General features: G+C 54.3%; 1 protein-coding gene across 1 annotated transcript; it reads right to left on the reverse strand.

Annotated features, from left to right (window-relative positions):
* Nucleotides 1-12,943: 12,943 nt before the first annotated feature.
* SPR (sepiapterin reductase) lies at nucleotides 12,944-15,823 on the reverse strand. Its single transcript, XM_056855737.1, has 3 exons — nucleotides 15,508-15,823; nucleotides 13,211-13,501; nucleotides 12,944-13,134 (listed from the first exon to the last, which is right to left on the reverse strand). The coding sequence occupies exons 1-3, from the start codon at nucleotides 15,821-15,823 to the stop codon at nucleotides 12,944-12,946; spliced, it is 798 nt and encodes a 265-aa protein (XP_056711715.1).
* Between the last annotated feature and the right edge of the window lie 923 nt (nucleotides 15,824-16,746).

The raw sequence follows: 16,746 nt of genomic DNA on the forward strand, positions 1-16,746 counted from the left end.
TACGGTGGGCATGGAAGCCGCATCGCTCACGGATGGAGCTCCAGAACTGTTGAGCCGAATTCTTTTCAAAGGCTTTTCCAAAACGCCCCCTGCTGGTTCCTGCTCTTCCTGCCACTTAGAATCATAGAGTTGGAAGGGACCATGCAGGAAATTAACAACTACCTCCCCCCCACACCCCCAGTGACCCCAACCCTCCCCCCACCATGCAGGATCCCACAATCAAAGTACTCCCGACAGATGGCCATCCAGCCTCTGCTTAAAGACCTCCAAAGACGGGGAGTCCACCATCCTCAGAGGCAGAGCCACCATCGAACAGCCCTCACCGTCAGGAAGTTCTTCCTAATGTTTAGGTGGAATCGCTTTTCTGTTAGTTTATATCCATTACTCCATGTCCTAGTCTCTGGAGCCACAGAAAACAAGCTAGTTCCCTCATCAACATGACATCCCTTCAGATATTTAAACATGGCTATCATGTCTCCCCTCAACCCTCTCTTCTCCAAACTAAACAAACCCAACTCCCTAAGTCACTCCTCATAGGGCATGGATTCCAGACCTCTGACTTGGGGAGGGGAGGAGGCACTGGTCATGTACTCCAGAGTTTTGTCCTGCAGGTTCTCATTAATCAGCTCCAGGGAGAGTAGAAAGTCCAAGCCAGGCTGCTGACCCTTGGATGCCCAGGCTGGTTGACCCAGCCCCGGCCCTTCCCTCGCTCATTCCCAGAGAGGCTCCGGGCCTGCATTGACTTCTCTCTGGTGTGCCTTCCCCCCCCTTTTTTTCTTTTTTTAAAATACATTTTTATTATTTTTTTATAACATAACACAAAACAAAACATACAAATAAAAAGAAAATACAAAAGAGCAGTGCACCTCAGTGCTGCTCATTGAGTCTTAGTGCACTTTTGCAGAAGGTCCCCTGATCAATCCCCACATCTTCAATTTAAAGGGTCAGGCAGTAGGGTGATGTGAAAGACCTTTCTCTGCCTGAGATCCCGGAGATCCACGGCCAGTCTGAGGAGACAAGGTTGACCTTGTTGGACTGATGATGGTCTGATTGAGCATGAGGCAGCCTCAGGTGTGCTCATGGGTGATGACTCAGGTGATGCGCCTGACTCTGGGGACAATTGCGATGATGATGCCCCCAATGGCTGCTAAACAAGCATGTGTCACCAATGAGAAGAGACCATGAGGTCCTTTTCCTTTGGTGAGCCATTCCGTTCTCCATTGGGTCTTAAGAAGGAGGGGGGAAACGATAACTTCCTGACGGTGAGGGCTGTTCGATGGTGGAATGCGCTGCCTCTGAGGGTGGTGGAGTCCCCGTATTTGGAGGTCTTTAAGCAGAGGATAGATGGCCATCTGTCGGGAGTGCTTTGATTGTGGGATCCTGCATGGCGGGAGGAGGGTTGGGGTCACTGGGAATGTGGGGGGAGGTAGTTGTGAATTTCCTGCATTGTGCAGGGAGTTGGGCTAGATGGCCCTGGTGGTCCCCTTCCAATTCTATCATTAAGAAAATTAACATTGGTTCACCCAAATTCCCTCAGGCACCTGGAACTGGTTCTGCCCATCCAGTTATTCTTAGCAAATATCTTTCTTGGCCTAATCAGAATCAGACAGCTGCAAATCTCTGGGCATCCGTCATTCCCGGAGTGGCCCAGGAGTCTGGACAGCCTGTCCACCTAGGTTGTCTCGCCAAGCGACATCATCCACAATCCTGTAGCCAGAGCTCACCGGTGTGCAGAGCATAGCATGATGTTGCGTGTGGCACTGGAACAAGCAGAGGGGAGGGGCTGTTTCCTGGCTTGGCACATAGAAGGGCCCAGGGTCCCAGGCAGCACTTCCAGTTCAAAGGATCAGGCCCTCTGTGCGTGTGTGTGTCAAGTGCTGTCAAATCACATCCAACGTATGGCAAGCTCTCGAGGGATTTTCAAGGCAAGAGATGAGCAGAGGTGGTTTTTGCCATTGCTTGCATCTGCGTGGCAACCCGGGACTTTCCTGGTGGTCTCCCATCCAAGTACTAACCAGGTCAAGGCAAGAGACATTCAGGCCATTGCCTGCCTCAGCACAGCAACCCTGGGCTTCCTTGGTGTTCTCCCATCCACGCACTAACCACGGCCAACCCTGCTTAGCTTCTGAGATCTGATGAGATAGGGCTAGCCTGGGCCATCCAGGTCAGGGCAATCAGGTCCTGGTGATGCCAAAGAACTTGGGAGCTGCTGCCAGCCTTAGATCATTCTGACCTTGACAGACCGAGGGTTGGATTCAGCACCAGGAAGCTTCATGCGTCTGTGAATGGGAGGTCCGCTGCCCGAAACAAGGCGCTGAGCTTGAGGGCCCAGAGGCCCGGCCAGCCAGCTCTCGGTTGTGACCCTGACATGGTTTGTGCTGCGTCCTTTAGCACTCCCTGCTGGGGCAGAGGCAACAGAAGTCCTGGAGCTGAATTCTGGAGCAAGAAATCCTCCAACCCCCCAAGACAGATAGAGGACACCCCCTGGGGTGAGGGGTGACTTGCCAACAGATTCTCCTTAAGACCCTTTTAATTTGCAGGAAGTTGCATCCCCATGACCTGAGGTCAGTCCAGGGTCAGGCCTCAGATTTAGAAAGTCACCTCCCAGCTCTCTTTTTAATTTGGAAGGCTTTGCTCAGCTGTGGCTGGGATTTGGGGCCTTGTCAGCATATTTGCTCCTGGTACCCAGGCGTCAGGGGGCAGGAGGGAAGTCAGGTTGCACCCAGAGGCAGGGGGCTGGAGGGAAGTTTGTGTCCCTGCCGGGAAATGGGTGGGACGTGGTGCCCTGCTTCCTCCCCAAGGGCATCCTTGAAGTGCCGCCCAGGACAGAGCCAACCTGGGACATGTCGCAGCCCAGAGGACCTGCGCTAGAAAGCCAGAGAGAGGCTGTTGCATGCAGTGTGGGAACCAAAGAAAGGATCTTGGGATACGCCTCTCAGATCATCCACAGCTCTGAAAAATGTTGCGACTCCACATCTGTTTTGTTGTGCATTTCAAGGCAGCTCCCCAGCAGAATGCAGGCGTGCCCTGGAAGAGGCATTTCCGAACCTCTCCAGCCCCATCCTCTAGCTTCTGCACAGCTCTGATCCAAAAGCCATCTCTTGTTGTCCAACCTGGGACCTCTCCATCCCGGCACCTGGCTTGCGCCTGCGGAATGACCCTGACTGGATCATTATACCAAGAGCAGGTGAGCCCATCCTGGACACGGCAGGACCACCCGGTGCCCTTCTGCATACCTCTGCTCTTTTAACAGCTGGAAAGAAGCCCGCTGTCTCCTCTGAGCTTCCAACAGGACAGGAGGACCAGAAAGAGACGGCACCCCCACCCCAGCTCCCTGGAGCCCTTCCCCACTTTGCGGTGTGGGCCTTGTGCCAGTCTGGAGGGTTCACACACCCAGCTAGGACTATCGAGTCATCAAAAAGATTGAGACACTGCTTTTCCTAACTTGTTCAAACTGGTTGACATTAAGCAAAAATAAGCAACAACAACAACCAGTGTGTAATTCCCTTGGGGTTACATCCCAGCCAGGCCTCTGCTGAAAAGACAGGCATCTTGGCTGCATTTTGTGGGTCAACCTTTCCCACACCCAGCTGTAGCAAAGGCTGCACAGAGAATTGTGCGCACAGTTCTTCTCATAGCCAAAATGCCCATGAAAAGGAAAAGCCTGTTTTCTGAGTAGCTGAGAAGCAATCAAACGTATGGGTGGAAAGAAGGGTCAGTCCAGGAACATGTGGAGTCATAATTTAAAGGGTTCCTCTGAGCGTGTGCTGAATGCATTTCTTTCACCTCTCAGCAACCACAACAGTTTTTGAGAACTCAGGTTGATGCGGCTTCCGTTTCCAAAAGGAAGCACAGCTGTAAATCAAAGTGTGAACGGTGAGACTGTTCTGTCCTTTCTGAGGTGTGACAGCTGGCGTTCCAAAGAGCCGGTGTAAGGAAAGGTCAGTTTCGCCAACCTGGGTTGTTTCTTGCCATGGAACTGCCAGCCTGCCCCCACCCACCCCCAACAGCTTGTTGACATGACAGACTCAAACTTGCTCCAAACAGGAGTCTCATTTGATTGGCGGCGTCAGACTATTTAGCATAATTTTCATTTGAGAACAAGCTGACTGCCGGCCAGCATTCCTCCGCCTGCCTGCCTGCCTGCCTGCCGTGGACCAAGTGTGGGTGAGTGGCAGTGTGAGAGAGATTTTTAATGGCCCATCTCCAGGATAAGCTCAGCCCCAGGAGGGGCCTGTTTATGCCCCAAACCTTGACCCCAGACAGGACTCCCCATCCCCACCCCCAGCCTGCAAGAACAGAAAGAAAAGGAGGGGAGAAATGTCCCACCTGGAGCCAACAGCCTCTGTGGGGCGGCAGGAGGGGCCAAGTGAGCCCACCTGGGAAGTGTCCTGGTGCATGAACCTCCCCCCCCCATGCTGACATCACAGTTTCCTTGCTCCTGACCACAAAAGGTTTGTGAATGATCATTCTTCTCAAACTGTAAGTATGCCACCAAGATTTTGGCCATTCAGCCATCTTTCCCTCCCTTCCTCTCCACAGCTCCTGAGACCTGTTGGAATATCTATCGTGGGGATATTCCGGTGTTTAGCAGAGTTCCTTAAGCTTAGCAGCAACAGAAGCATACATGTGTGCGTGTGTGAAAATAAAAAGGAGCAGTCGTTTGCTCTAATCAAACTAAAGTACATTTATTGTGGAAATACCCATTGGATAGGAAAGGACAAACAAGGGTTCACTATCCTGATCTACCTTCCTAATTCTTTAGGTCTGCCTTCCACTCCATCTTGGGGTGGGAAGGCCTGGATGCGCCCGGAGCGCCCGGCTCCTAGGTCTTGCTTCGATGATGGGCAAAGGGGAAGAGAGAGAGGGGGGAAGTTTCCCTGACAATACATCCTCTAAACATCAAAGGGGCAGGAAATGAGGGTGAGGTGTAACTACAGATACCTCCCGAGTCCTGTCTATCTATCTGACTCTCTGTGGTCGGTCCCCCCCTCTTAATGTGTAAGCAAGTGACACCGTTAGGAAGGGCAGTTTTTCCAACAACCACAAAGGGTTCGTGAATGATCCTTCTTCTCAAACTGTAGGTATGCCACCAAGATTTTGGCTTGTCCCGTGGAAGGAAGGCCATTCAGCCATCTTTCCCTCCCTTCCTCTCCACAGCTCCTGAGACCCACCCCACCCAGCTTGTAACTGGCGTGTCCTGCTTCCCTGACACTTCAGCAGATCCCTGTGGCCACAAACAGAACGTGAAGAAAGTTGACTGGGCCCAGCCGAGAGAGTCCCAGCCTTGCTCTGGGCAGCTGAGGCAGGAGTGAAAAGAGGGGGGCGGCGGCAGCCCCTGAGAAGGGATCCTCCACATGTTGCCTCGAAAAACTTAATAAACTGCATGTCCAGAAAAACCTCCTGTGGGTGCAGGCCAGCAACAAAACCCTTCCCTTGCTGACTCTGCACTCGGTTCCTGGCTCTTGCAGAGACGGGAGTGGTGCTAGAACAGAAGCCACAAGGCCCTGTTGTACGCTAACCCTGCAAGGGTACAAGACTTGGTAAGCAATGCCAGTGGTCAGAGAAACAAAGGAACATGAGGCTAAAGAGGAGAGGTGACCAAACAGGGCCGATCAAGGATTTCTCGCCAGGCCCATCCACCCTGGCACCCTCTGGCTTCAGGATCTCAGGAAGATCAACCCCCCCGGGATACACACAGCTGTATTTCTTTAAAGCAATCACTGGTGGGTCAGGGCAGGAGCCTTGGAGGTGGCCCCACCATGGCCATGCCGAGGGGTGGCCATGCTCCTTGCCTGGGTGAAGGCGACACTCTTGCAGGGGGCAGCACAGTCTGCGTCTGGTCAAGAAAAATGACCCTGATGAAGCAAGAGTGCCCTCTTGTGCTCCTGGGAGAAGCATTTGCCTTGGACACGCACTCAGCAGTTCCTAAATGCCAACAGGCTCTCTCGTCCTCATGCCAATGCCTGACTCTTTCTCCCCTCCCTTAGCTCAGTGGACTTTTTAGTCTGGAGACAGGAGAGCCTAAAACCAGAGCGCTCCCAGGAGACCCTGCCCTTTGCTTCCTTCTTCTGCCAAGGCTGGGGGGGAGGGAAGGGGGGGAGGAGATTCTACAACCTTTCTAAGATTCAAGTCCAGTAGCCCCTTAAAGACCCCTGGAAATCTCGTTGGTCTTTAAGGGGCTACTGGACGCGAATCTTTCTCTCCTGCTCCACACCAGCAGTTCCACCCACCTGAAAATGACAACCTCTCCAAGGGCCTCTTTCTCTGTTTCTGGTCTAAGAGAAAGGAAGTTCTCCAGCCTAACGTTGAGCCTGTATCTGCCACAAAGCCATGAAGGGCGTTTGTTTTTTTTTAAGGGAGGGAACTTTCCCCAGGACTGGTAAGCCGCTCCTGCAAGCAACATGCTCGGAAATAGGAAGGGGGAAATATGAAACTTGTGGCATCCCCACAAAAGCCCCCAGGGCCAATGACGGTGTTTGACCCCCCTACCCCCCCGGAGAAGTCGGGCCCATGACCTGCTTTTATGGCTTTGACCAGCAGAGGTCGCTAGCCGCCCCGACAGGGCTGTTGGCTTGCAAGCTTCAGGCTGGTCTTTCAGCACCCTCTGCTGGCTGCATGAGATATGACATAAAGCGCTTTCCCGCAGTGGTACCCCATACAATTCCGAGCCAGGAGGTGTGAACAGGGAGAAGTGGAGAGCCTTTGCATGGGGAGTGGGGGCCCATGCCCCTTCCTTCTCCCCCCTCAGGCCTGGCGGGGGCTCAGCCTCCATCCCGCGGCGGCCTCCGGCCTAAGGGAAGGCGTCTGCCGGCCGGCGTCAGCCACAGGCTGCAGAACCCCTTGGGAAGTTTCACATTTCCCCTTGGTACCTGAAGAAGTGAGCTGTGGCTCATGAAAGCTCCTACCCTGCCAGAAAATATTTTTGCTAGTCTTGAAGGTGCTCCCGGACTCTTGCCCTTGGAAAGGTTCGGCGTTTCTCGTTCTGGATGTGAGAAAGGACGGAGCGGCTGTTTCTGTGGAAAGGGAAACCTTGGGTTTAGGCCGGGAGCGCACCTGAGACCCTTCTGCTCCCGGTTCGCCTTCTGCCAGGGGTGGGGGGGAGAGAGAAAGGAGACCGAAGTCGTGCCCATTGCCAGGGGTTTCTCTCAACTCCCAAAGGAGCTGGAAAACCCAGGTCCTGTCAACGAAGCAGACTTCTGCAGGTCTGCTCGTTCAGTGCCCTGCGAGCGACACCCACAGACGCTCCGCACTGTCCCGTCTCTCCACCCCCCCTATCCAAAGAGCATCCTTATTTCAGTTTCCTAGTGTAAATACGACTTTTACTAATTGGCTACTGAAATGTCAGCGTGGTGTAGCGGTTAACAGCAGTGGACTGCAATCTGGAGAATTGGGTTCGATTCCCCACTCCTCCACATGAAACCAGCTGGGTGACCTTGAGCCAGTCACAGTTCTCTCAGAACTCTCTCATCCCCACCTATCTCACAAGGTGTCTGTTGTGGGGAGGGGAAGGGATTGTGATGGCAAGCCGTTTTGATACTTCTTGTGTGTGTGTAAAGTGCCTCCAAGTCGCAGCCAACCCCTTTTTGGGGTTTTCATGGCAAGAGACTAACAGAGGTGGTTTGCCAGTGCCTTCCTCTTTGATACTTCCTACCTTAGAGAAAAGCGGGGTATAAAAACCAACTCTTTGTCAAGGCCACATCAGCATGGAGTTGTAGTTAAAGTGTTGGACTCTTCCATTTACAATATAAATATGCTTCAGGGAGTCATGGAAGTTTAGTCGTCACCTTTATTGATCTGCAAGGGGCTTTTGATACAATATCCCATCCGCATCTTTGGCAAAAATTATCTCAAACATCTATTGACTGGTGCCTACAGTGGCTGATAATTTAGCTGTATGAATGGCCTACAGCCAGAGTTAGACGTGGGAATGGGAGTGAGAAGACTGTCTGGAGAGATTCCATTAAGTAAGGGGGTAAGACAAGGTTGTCCCCTTGCCCCTTTATTATTTATTTTATATACAAGAGATTTACCAGCTTGACTACAAACAGTTAGGGGCAGGGGCTGTTGCTCAGAGGTAAAGCATCTGCTTGGCATGCAGACGGTCCCAGGTTCAATCCCTGGCATCTCCAGTTAAAGAGACTAGGCATGTAGGTGATATGAAAGACCTCTGCCTGAGACCATGGACTGCTGCCAGTCTGAGTAGACAATACTGACTTTGATGGACCAAGGGTCTGATTCAGTATACAGCAGCTTCATGTGTGTTCATGTGTACTCAACATCATCCCAAACTGGCTGATAAGAAGATCCCAATTCTGTTGTATGCAGATGATATGACTGTAAGCGGGTTGCACCCATTAATCTCTAGTTAAGGAATATTGTGAAAATGAGCATCTGATCATAAATGACCAGAAGACTATGATTGTAGTGTTTAGTCAGAACTTGTCTTGGAAAGTGAAGGGTCAAGAAACTGAACAGTTGGACAACTTTATTTGGGCATTTTGTTTAATGCCAGATTGAAATGGAACTACGTCATAAAAATGGCCAAAAGTAAAGTGGGTGAAGTAATTCAAGCAACTGTGAAGTTTTATTTTGGACAAGAAGGGCAGTTGATACCAGCAGCTATACAAATATTTGAGGCTAAGCTACTCCCTCAGCTACTGTATGGGGTCTTAGTCTGGATTAGTGGAATCAATGGTTCTATTGAATCTCCTCTGTATAAATTCTTAAGACGGGTCACGGGTTTACCCAAAAGTGTTGCCAATGTAGCAATACAAGCTGAGTTGGCAATGAATTCTCTCGGAATGGAGAAAGGAGAGAAGTGACTCGGATTTTTAAAAGGTTGATTTTATTAGATCGCAACGGTGTGCACAATAGAGCAGAAAGAGTTTGCTCCACCCACTTTGGGGGTATCTCTCCCACAAAGTATGCCGAAGTACTTAAATTTGCTAACCTTTCCCAAGTACAGGAGAGCCTATAGGATGGCCCGATTGAATGCTCTGCCATCACCTGAGTTGAACGGCAGATTTAGTAAAGTTCCATTTTCCAATAGGATCTGCCCTTGTGGGTGTGGCAGTATAGGTGCAGTAAGTCATTTGCTTTTTCATTGTCCATTATTTGAAGTTGATAGAGACTGGTTGAGTCATTTGATAACGGAAAGAAGGCAGTCACCTTTCCTGATTTTTTAAATAAATCAGAGATGGTAAAGATTGCAAAATGTGTATATATATATTGGCTGCCTATTTTAAAGGACAACAATGCTTTCCTGAAAGGAATGCCTGTGCTGGGCTTAGGAAGCAACCCAGCAGCGTTGCCGCCGAAACCTCTACCCGGCGCAAAAAAAAGTGCAACCTCATAGGGTTGCATGGGAGATACACCAGCGAAAAGGGGCATTTACAAAATACTGTTCCTGAGCTGAAACGGCTCAGGAGGCCGACTAATGTCGGCCCCACTCCCTGGCCGGCGCCATTACGCTCTGGGAACGCCTCCTGGGGTGCCAGAACGCCTCCCGGCTCGCCGCCACAGCCTTTGCCAGCGGCCAGAGGCCAGCGGAAGGCTGCTGCGGCAGCTGGACCCAGCGCTGCTGCGGTGGAAGCTGGGGACTGGCGGCCGGGCCTGCACGCCGGCGCTGGGGCCACTCATGCCGGTGTGCACCTTCCAGGCGCTGGCAGTGTGGGCCCTTGCGCTGACTTGCGCCGTTGCTGGCCTTCTAAAGGCTTTAGGGATGGCCGCCAGCACATTTGAGGAATGTGCTGTAAGGGTAATATATTAAATTTTAAATATTTTGGCTTCTTTTAGAGGATAAGGGGAATATATTAAATATTTTGATCATTGTGCTCTACTGGTCATTCGAGCAGAATTATTCAAGTAAAGTAAAACCAACTCTTCTTCTTCTTGTGAACATCTCCAGGAGGATTTCTCTAAATTGGATGAGCAGGCAACATGACAAATGAAGTTCAACATGGGGAAGCCTAAGAACATAAGAAAGGCCCTGCTGGATCAGACCCAGGCCCATCGAGTCCAGCAGTCTGTTCACACAGTGGCCAACCAGGGGCCTCTAGGAAGCCCACAAACAAGACGACTGCAGCAGCAGCATCCTGCCTGTGTTCCACGGCACCTAATATAACAGGCATGTTCCTCTGATACTGGAGAAAATAATGTAACATGGTGCACAACACGAGCAGACAGCTCAATGAAAATGTCGACTCAGTGTGCAGCAGCAGCGAAAAAGGCAAACTCTATGTTGGGGATTACTAGGAAAATAGCCAATATTATAATTCCCCTGTATAGATCTAAGATGCAGCCGTATTCGGAATACCGTGTACTGTTCTGTTTGCTGCTTCTCAAAAAGGACACTGCAGAGCTGGAGACAGTGCAGAAGGGGGGCAACCAAGATGATCAAGCGGTTGTGGCGTTGGAGCACCTTTCCTAGGAGGAAAGACTGGAGTCTGGGATGTCTCAGTTTAAAAAAAAAGATGGATAAACATGATAGAGGCTTATAAAATTATGCACGGGGTGGAGAAAGTGGATGAAGCTTTTTCTTTGCCTTTTGGAGGTGTTGTGAGAGCTCGTGCTGCTTACGGGTGCCCAGGCAGCCTCAGTGCCTGACACACCTTCTGCCAACTTCAGCTGGTAAGCTAGATGCATCCCCTCTGGGGAGAAAGGTGGTTATGTCACAGTGGCCTCTATTGTGTTGACACCTTTCCTGGGGGCTGCCAAGGGTTCTAAGAAAGTAGGTGGGGCCAGGCAGGACGCACACATCAGGGCTTCTGATTGGCCACTGGAGACCCGCTTGGCGGTGCAGATATTTTTAAAAGTTGCTCCAGCAACAACCGCTACCACAGCGCAGGGATCTCCTGAGGGATGCTCTCGCCTGCTGCCATCTCTTAGGCATTAGGTGGAACATCTCCTGTTCACTGGAGCATTAGATGGTGAGGCTCTGCCCGGCACGGCACTCCGTAATCTCATTGCGCTCAGAGACGGCTGTGCTTTTTCTCTTATGCATTCATCTCTTCTTGTATCATTCCCCATCTGGGGCCTGTCACAGACCCCGGCTGTTGACGGTACGTGATGGAACAAAAGCAGGCCTGACCCTTTCTGCAGAACACAGCTTTACTCCGCTAGCAAAGTTCTCACTGTTACATCCTTGAAAAGATAATGTCGGAAAAGATGGTAGCATGTCCAGAAACAAATCTTACAATATGAACAACAAACAGATCACTGATTTACAACACATATTTCTATGGGAAACCCAATTCAACTCAGAAGCATTCATTTCATGGGTGATGAGCGAGGGGTGCACAGTGAAGCCAGTCAGTAGAGGCCGACAATTTGGGGTGATCCAAGTGAACAGTCTCCCTCCAGCCTCGCCCCACAGGCCCCATTCTCACTGAGGGTGGCAATCGGTGTCTCTGGGCTGCCATATTTCTAACTGCTGCTGAGACCCCACCTGATTAGTCAGTGGCAATATTAAAACAGAAACAGAAAAATGCTGCATTCAGCAAATCCCAGACCAAAATCTTGCCTCCTCCCCTTTTATATGGAGGGAGTTCTTTCGAGCAGGGCCTTAATGCAAAACCCCTGGCCTGCAGTCTGAAAGGTGACATCCACAGCTACTCTTTCTGCAAGGACCAAGCTGTGGTGACCGAGATGTCGGCAGCTGCAGCTCACCGAACTGGATATGTGAGGAAGCCATTTCAGAACGAGCAACTCACAGGCTGTGTGTGTGTGTGTGGGGGTCACAAAGAGAGTGACCGAAAGGGAGCAAGACGACTTCCTTGCATCATCAGGCTTCAGGGGTCCTTCAGGCCACATTGAGCTCAGGGGGAAGGGTGGGCCATGAGGTCAAGACGTCAAGAAAACGAGGCAGCCGCCGCCTCTGGCAGAGTTCAGGCAGAAGCCCCAGTGGATTCCCCCTCCCCGCAATTCACTTTCAGGGCAGCATCGGCACCCTCTGCCGCCCCCTCAGCTCCCAACTCTACATCCCTCGGGTTCACAGGCACAGGCTGCGGGCCGGCCTACCTCTGCACAGGCCACCCCCTGGACCTCGGGAGAGCTGCTGCTGCCGCCCCAGTCCTGGCTGCCACGTTCCCAAGACTCGGAGGCCCTGGGAGACGATGGGCCCACGGAATGGGCAAAGGCTCAGCAGACCCGCCTCAGACCAAAGAGGGCTGCCTTCCCACTCCAGGCTGAGGCCCTTGGGGCACACCGGCTTTGCCCTCATCTGCCTCCTGACTGAGGGGGCCTCAACCACTCCCCTGCCGCCACCCCCATCCTGCCCCTCAGTAGTACCTCAGGCATTCCCACGGCTCTTTCCTGCTGCCACCAGATACCCTTCCCCTCTTCAGGCCACAGGAAAGCCTGCGAGTGTCCCCCCCACACCAGCTACTCTCGAGTCAGACGTGCGGCCAGAGATGAAGGCCTCAAGGCCAAGAGCAGCTTTTGGGCTCAGAGCAGAAGCACAGATGACTCCCAACCACTGGCTGCCTCTCCCCAAAACAACGGCAGACCCCCAGCCTTCGCCCTGAAGATGGTGGCAGCGTTACTATGGAATCATACCACTCCTTGCCCCGCTGCGGTGCATTTGCTCCATTGAAGCCTCTGAGCAACGGCTGGGTGGGATTCCCTCAACCTTTGCTGCTCCACGAGCAGAGCCAAGAGCTTCCCCTATGTGAGGGATGTAAACCCTTCCCCCTGCCCCGAAGGTCTCCTTGTACCAGCTCACTGTTACACCAGACCCCTTGCTTTCATACCATGTGGGGAAAGAGACAAGGAACGTTCACAAGTGCTTCTGTGTCATCCTGGTGCCAGGCTCTGCATCACACGCTCTCACCACGGCCTCGAGAGAGAGAAGGCAACACTTTTGGGCAGCAACGGAAAGGGCCCTTTGGGGGCAGGGGCCAGAGCGGAGAAGGTGTGGGGGGCAGGGCAAGAGCCAGGCGGCTCAGATGTCATAGAAGTCGACGTGCGCCCCTGACTCAAACGTGTTCTCCAGAAGAAGGGTCAGCAGCTTTTGAGAGGAGAGGTCACAGTCCAGCAGCTGGCCGTTCTGCTTCATGAGGACGAACTGCTCTCGCACCTCCTGGTCTCCAGACTTGGTGCGTGCCAGTTCTTGCATGTCAGTGTCCAGGGGGCCTGGGGGGAGAAAGGACAGTCACCGGACTGCAAGGTGGAGTGGGCGGGGGGAGAGGGCCAGCGCACCAAGACTCACCTGGGGCGTAGTTCAGCACTCTCACGTCCGGCTCTTCTGCTGCAAGAACCTGGAACATCATGTCCCGGGCCGCCTTCCCGGTACAGTACAAGGTCCAGGTCTTGAAGGGCTTCAGGGCACAGAGCGAGGAGATGTTCACCACCATGCGGCACAGGCCCGGCTCCGCAGGGAAGGCCTTCAGGAGGGAGGACGTCAGGCACAGGGCAGAGGTGACGTTGAGGTTCAGGTAGCTGTTGACTTCAGCCGGGTTGGTGAAGTCTACAAACGCTTTGGAAATATCGCCGAGAGACGCTAGAAGAGGAGGGAGAAGAAAGCGGTGTGAGTGGGCCAGATCTGCCCCAGGGCAACAACCTCAGACAAGACAGGATGTGCATCTAAGCCAAACATTGCCGATCCTCATCTCGGAGAAGCATTACCCAGGGGCTGCAGAAGGAAGAACTATTGGTACGGTGACCCTCCTCATCCTCTTTCAGTAGGGCCAGAGCTGACGCTCCGACAGACAGGGCTTGTGGGAACTTGGGACAAGGAACCATCTCAAGAGAAACATCAGCTCAGACATGTTAGGGCAACTTAGGAGGATTCTGTGCCCGCTGAGGATGAGCAGCCCTTGGATCCAGACACCAGGTACAAAGGTGATGCCTCCTTCCCAGGCTCTTCTGAAGCACTGTGAGTTGCAGTGGGGCAGGGGAGGGGTTGTGGCTCAGTGGCAGAGCATCTGCTTGGCATGCAGAAGGTCCCCGGTTCAATCCTCGGCATCTCCAGTTAAAAGGAACCAGGCAAGTAGGTGATGTGAAAGACCTCAGCCTGAGACCCTGGAGAGCTGCTGCTGGTCTGAGTAGACAATACTGACTTTGATGGACCAAGGGGGGGGGTCTGATTCAGTATAAGGCAGCTTCATGTGGTCATGTGTTCAGGGGGCAGGCAGGAGGGGCTCTTCTTGGCTCTGGGGAACAGAAGCTTTAGGGAGGAAGGAAACCGAAGCGAGGAAACCGACGGTGTGTGTGTGTGTGTGCCATGGTGGCCACAGATGCCGTGCTGGAGGACACTGTTGGAGGGGTTTCTGGGCTGTGTGTATGGGGCAGAATGGGGCGAAGCCTGTTGCAGGCCTTGCCCCCCCCCCCCCCCGGCTGCTGCAGCATGCCTCTGCCAAGCTCACACTCCGCCGGGGAAGGTCCAAGAGAAAACCTCTGCCCAGAGGGAGGAGTCCTCCCCTGCCCCCACCAATCTCTAGCCCACAAGAACTGCACCCCCCCCATTGGCTCCATCCAGTGTTTACATTCTCTTTTACTCTGCCCCTGTCTTTAGCCAAGGCCAAATATTAGGAAATACATGTGCAAAGTCATATGAGAGGTTGTTGAAATGTTGACCCTGCAGCCATTGGCAGCCTTCCTCAAGCCCCTTCTGGGGAGCAAATGCAACATGAAGCGTGCAGAACAAGGCGGCCATGATGTGACGCAGCCCAGAAAGGCCACGGCTGCAGTCAGCGCTGCCCTTCTGCTGTCTGCATTGGGCAAACAGGCCGGTCCCCACAGGAGAGAAACAACAAACACAAACCCCACCTAACAAATCACAACTTTCAGAAACTAGCAGGGGAACATTTTCCTGCAGATCTGAAAGTCACTCCCCTACAGGGGGAACAAAACTCCCAAGAGAACATACAATGTGAAAGGGCTGAATTAGGACTCCTCGAGAAATCTAACCCAGCTTGTTATCCTGTTATCCTGAGTGTTGGAAGGCCTTGCTCGCTAGCACTTCTAACAGCTGGGAGGGAAAAGGGGCCCTGCAAAAGACCTCCCCCCAGGAGGAGGGAGAGCGCCGGTTCCTGCACTTTGTAGGAACTCTTGACCGGCCATTCTTGACATGTTGCCTCCGACCCCAACCCTTTCCCGAGCTCCCTGCACATCCCTATGCTCCAGGCGGCCGAAGGGTTTCCTTCTGACAGGCACCCAAAGATGCTCTGACGCTGGGTGGGTGGGTGGGTGGGGGGAAGAGAACAGGCCTGCTGGGATCAAGCGAGCCCGTCTTGGAGGGCCCTTGGAAGTCGCGCCCCCGCAGTGTTGGCAGCGCGCGGGACTCCTGCTGCGCCTGGCCACCTGCGCGCCCTTCCGCGGGGGTGGGCTCCACGTCTGCGGAACCTTGCCAGGTGCGCCCCAGCCGCCCGGAGCGCGCAGCTGCCCGGCGCCCCTGAAGCGGCCTCGGCCTGGGCCAGGGCCGGGGTCCCGGCGAGTCCGGCAGCCAAGGGTCCTTGCCGCCCCCGCCCTGCCCATGGCCCAGCGGAGCCCCGGCGCCGCGCTCACCGGCGTTGTTGACGAGCAGGAGGCGTCGGAGGGTCCGTCCGGCGGGCGGGCGGAGGCTGCGGGCGGCGCGGAGCAGGGCGCGGCGGCCGCGGGCGCGGGCCAGGTCGGCGGGCAGGCTGCGGAGGCGCAGCGCGGGGCAGGCGGCGGCCAGCTCGCCCTCCAGCTCGCCCAGCGCCGCCGCCGAGCGCGCCACCAGCAGCAGGGCCGAGCCGGCGGCCAGGCGGGGGGCCAGCGCCCGCGCCACGCTGCGCCCCAGACCCCGCGACGCCCCGCTCACCACCGCCACGCACACCCCCAGCTCGCCCCCCGCCTCCATGGCCCCGCGGCAATGCGCGGCACGGCGCCCGGGTGGTCGTCCCGGGGAAGGGGGAGCGGGCGGCCCGCCCAGAGCCGGGGGCGGAGCTGGCCCGCAGGAGGGGCCGGGCCGAGCCCCCGCAGCATCCCCCGTGCAAAGGCTCCGGCAGGCAGCGCTGCCAAAGACCCCTTTCTGCCTGAGACCCTGGAGCGCCGCTGCCCGTCTGAGCAGCCAGCGCTGACTCGGATGGACCCGGGAGGGTCTGGTTCAGCAGCAGGCGGCTTCAGGTGTTCACACGCTCTGAGGAGCCCGCCCAGGTGGCGTGGCATGGCAGAGCCTGGGGGGCCAGCGCCAGCGAAGGCCAGTGGCGGGGCCATGGTGCCCTTCCCCAGGAGGGGCAGCCCCAGCCCAGGGCCCACCAGCGCTCTCTCCTCTGGCCTGCTAAGGGTCCAGCCATTTGTTTCTCTGGGAGAGCAGCTGCATCCCAGGGGTGGGGAACCTTTTTTCCGCCAAGGCCCATTTGGATATTTATAATATCATTTGCGGGCCATACAAAATTATCAACTTTAAAAATTAGCCTGCTATATTTGGTCAAACATTTAGCCAAGAGGCACGACCGGAGACGGCTCCGAGTGTCTGCCACGCACGGCCCGGGTGGGAAAGGGTTAACACAGTGTCTTGGGCGGTCCTAGCAGCTCCACAGCTAAGGACTCTTCTGCAAGGGGGGGGGGGAAGGTTCCTTTTCTCAGCAAAACAAACATCCGCCTTGAATAGAGGCGATTCCTGTCCACAGGAGGGGGCGGATCACCAGTCCTAGATCCTTATGAGCTAGAGATCTGCCAGGACCCACGAAGGGCCAGACCAAATGATTTCACAGGCCTTAAACCCCTGTCCTACAGAGTTCTGGCTGGCGGGCTGAAAAGAAACCCCGGAATGACTGTGCA

The sequence above is a fragment of the Euleptes europaea genome, chromosome 9 (assembly GCF_029931775.1).
Source record: "Euleptes europaea isolate rEulEur1 chromosome 9, rEulEur1.hap1, whole genome shotgun sequence".
In the NCBI taxonomy this organism is placed as follows: Eukaryota; Metazoa; Chordata; class Lepidosauria; order Squamata; family Sphaerodactylidae; genus Euleptes; species Euleptes europaea.

Coding starts and splice junctions, on each gene's coding strand:
- SPR (XM_056855737.1), bottom strand. CDS start 15,823: ATGGAGGCGGGGGGCGAGCTGGGGGTGTGCGTGGCGGTGGTGAGCGGG. Junction 13,502..15,507: donor CCTGCTCGTCAACAACGCCG/GTGAGCGCGGCG, acceptor CTCCTCTTCTAG/CGTCTCTCGGCGATATTTCC. Junction 13,135..13,210: donor AGTGCTGAACTACGCCCCAG/GTGAGTCTTGGT, acceptor TTCTCCCCCCAG/GCCCCCTGGACACTGACATG.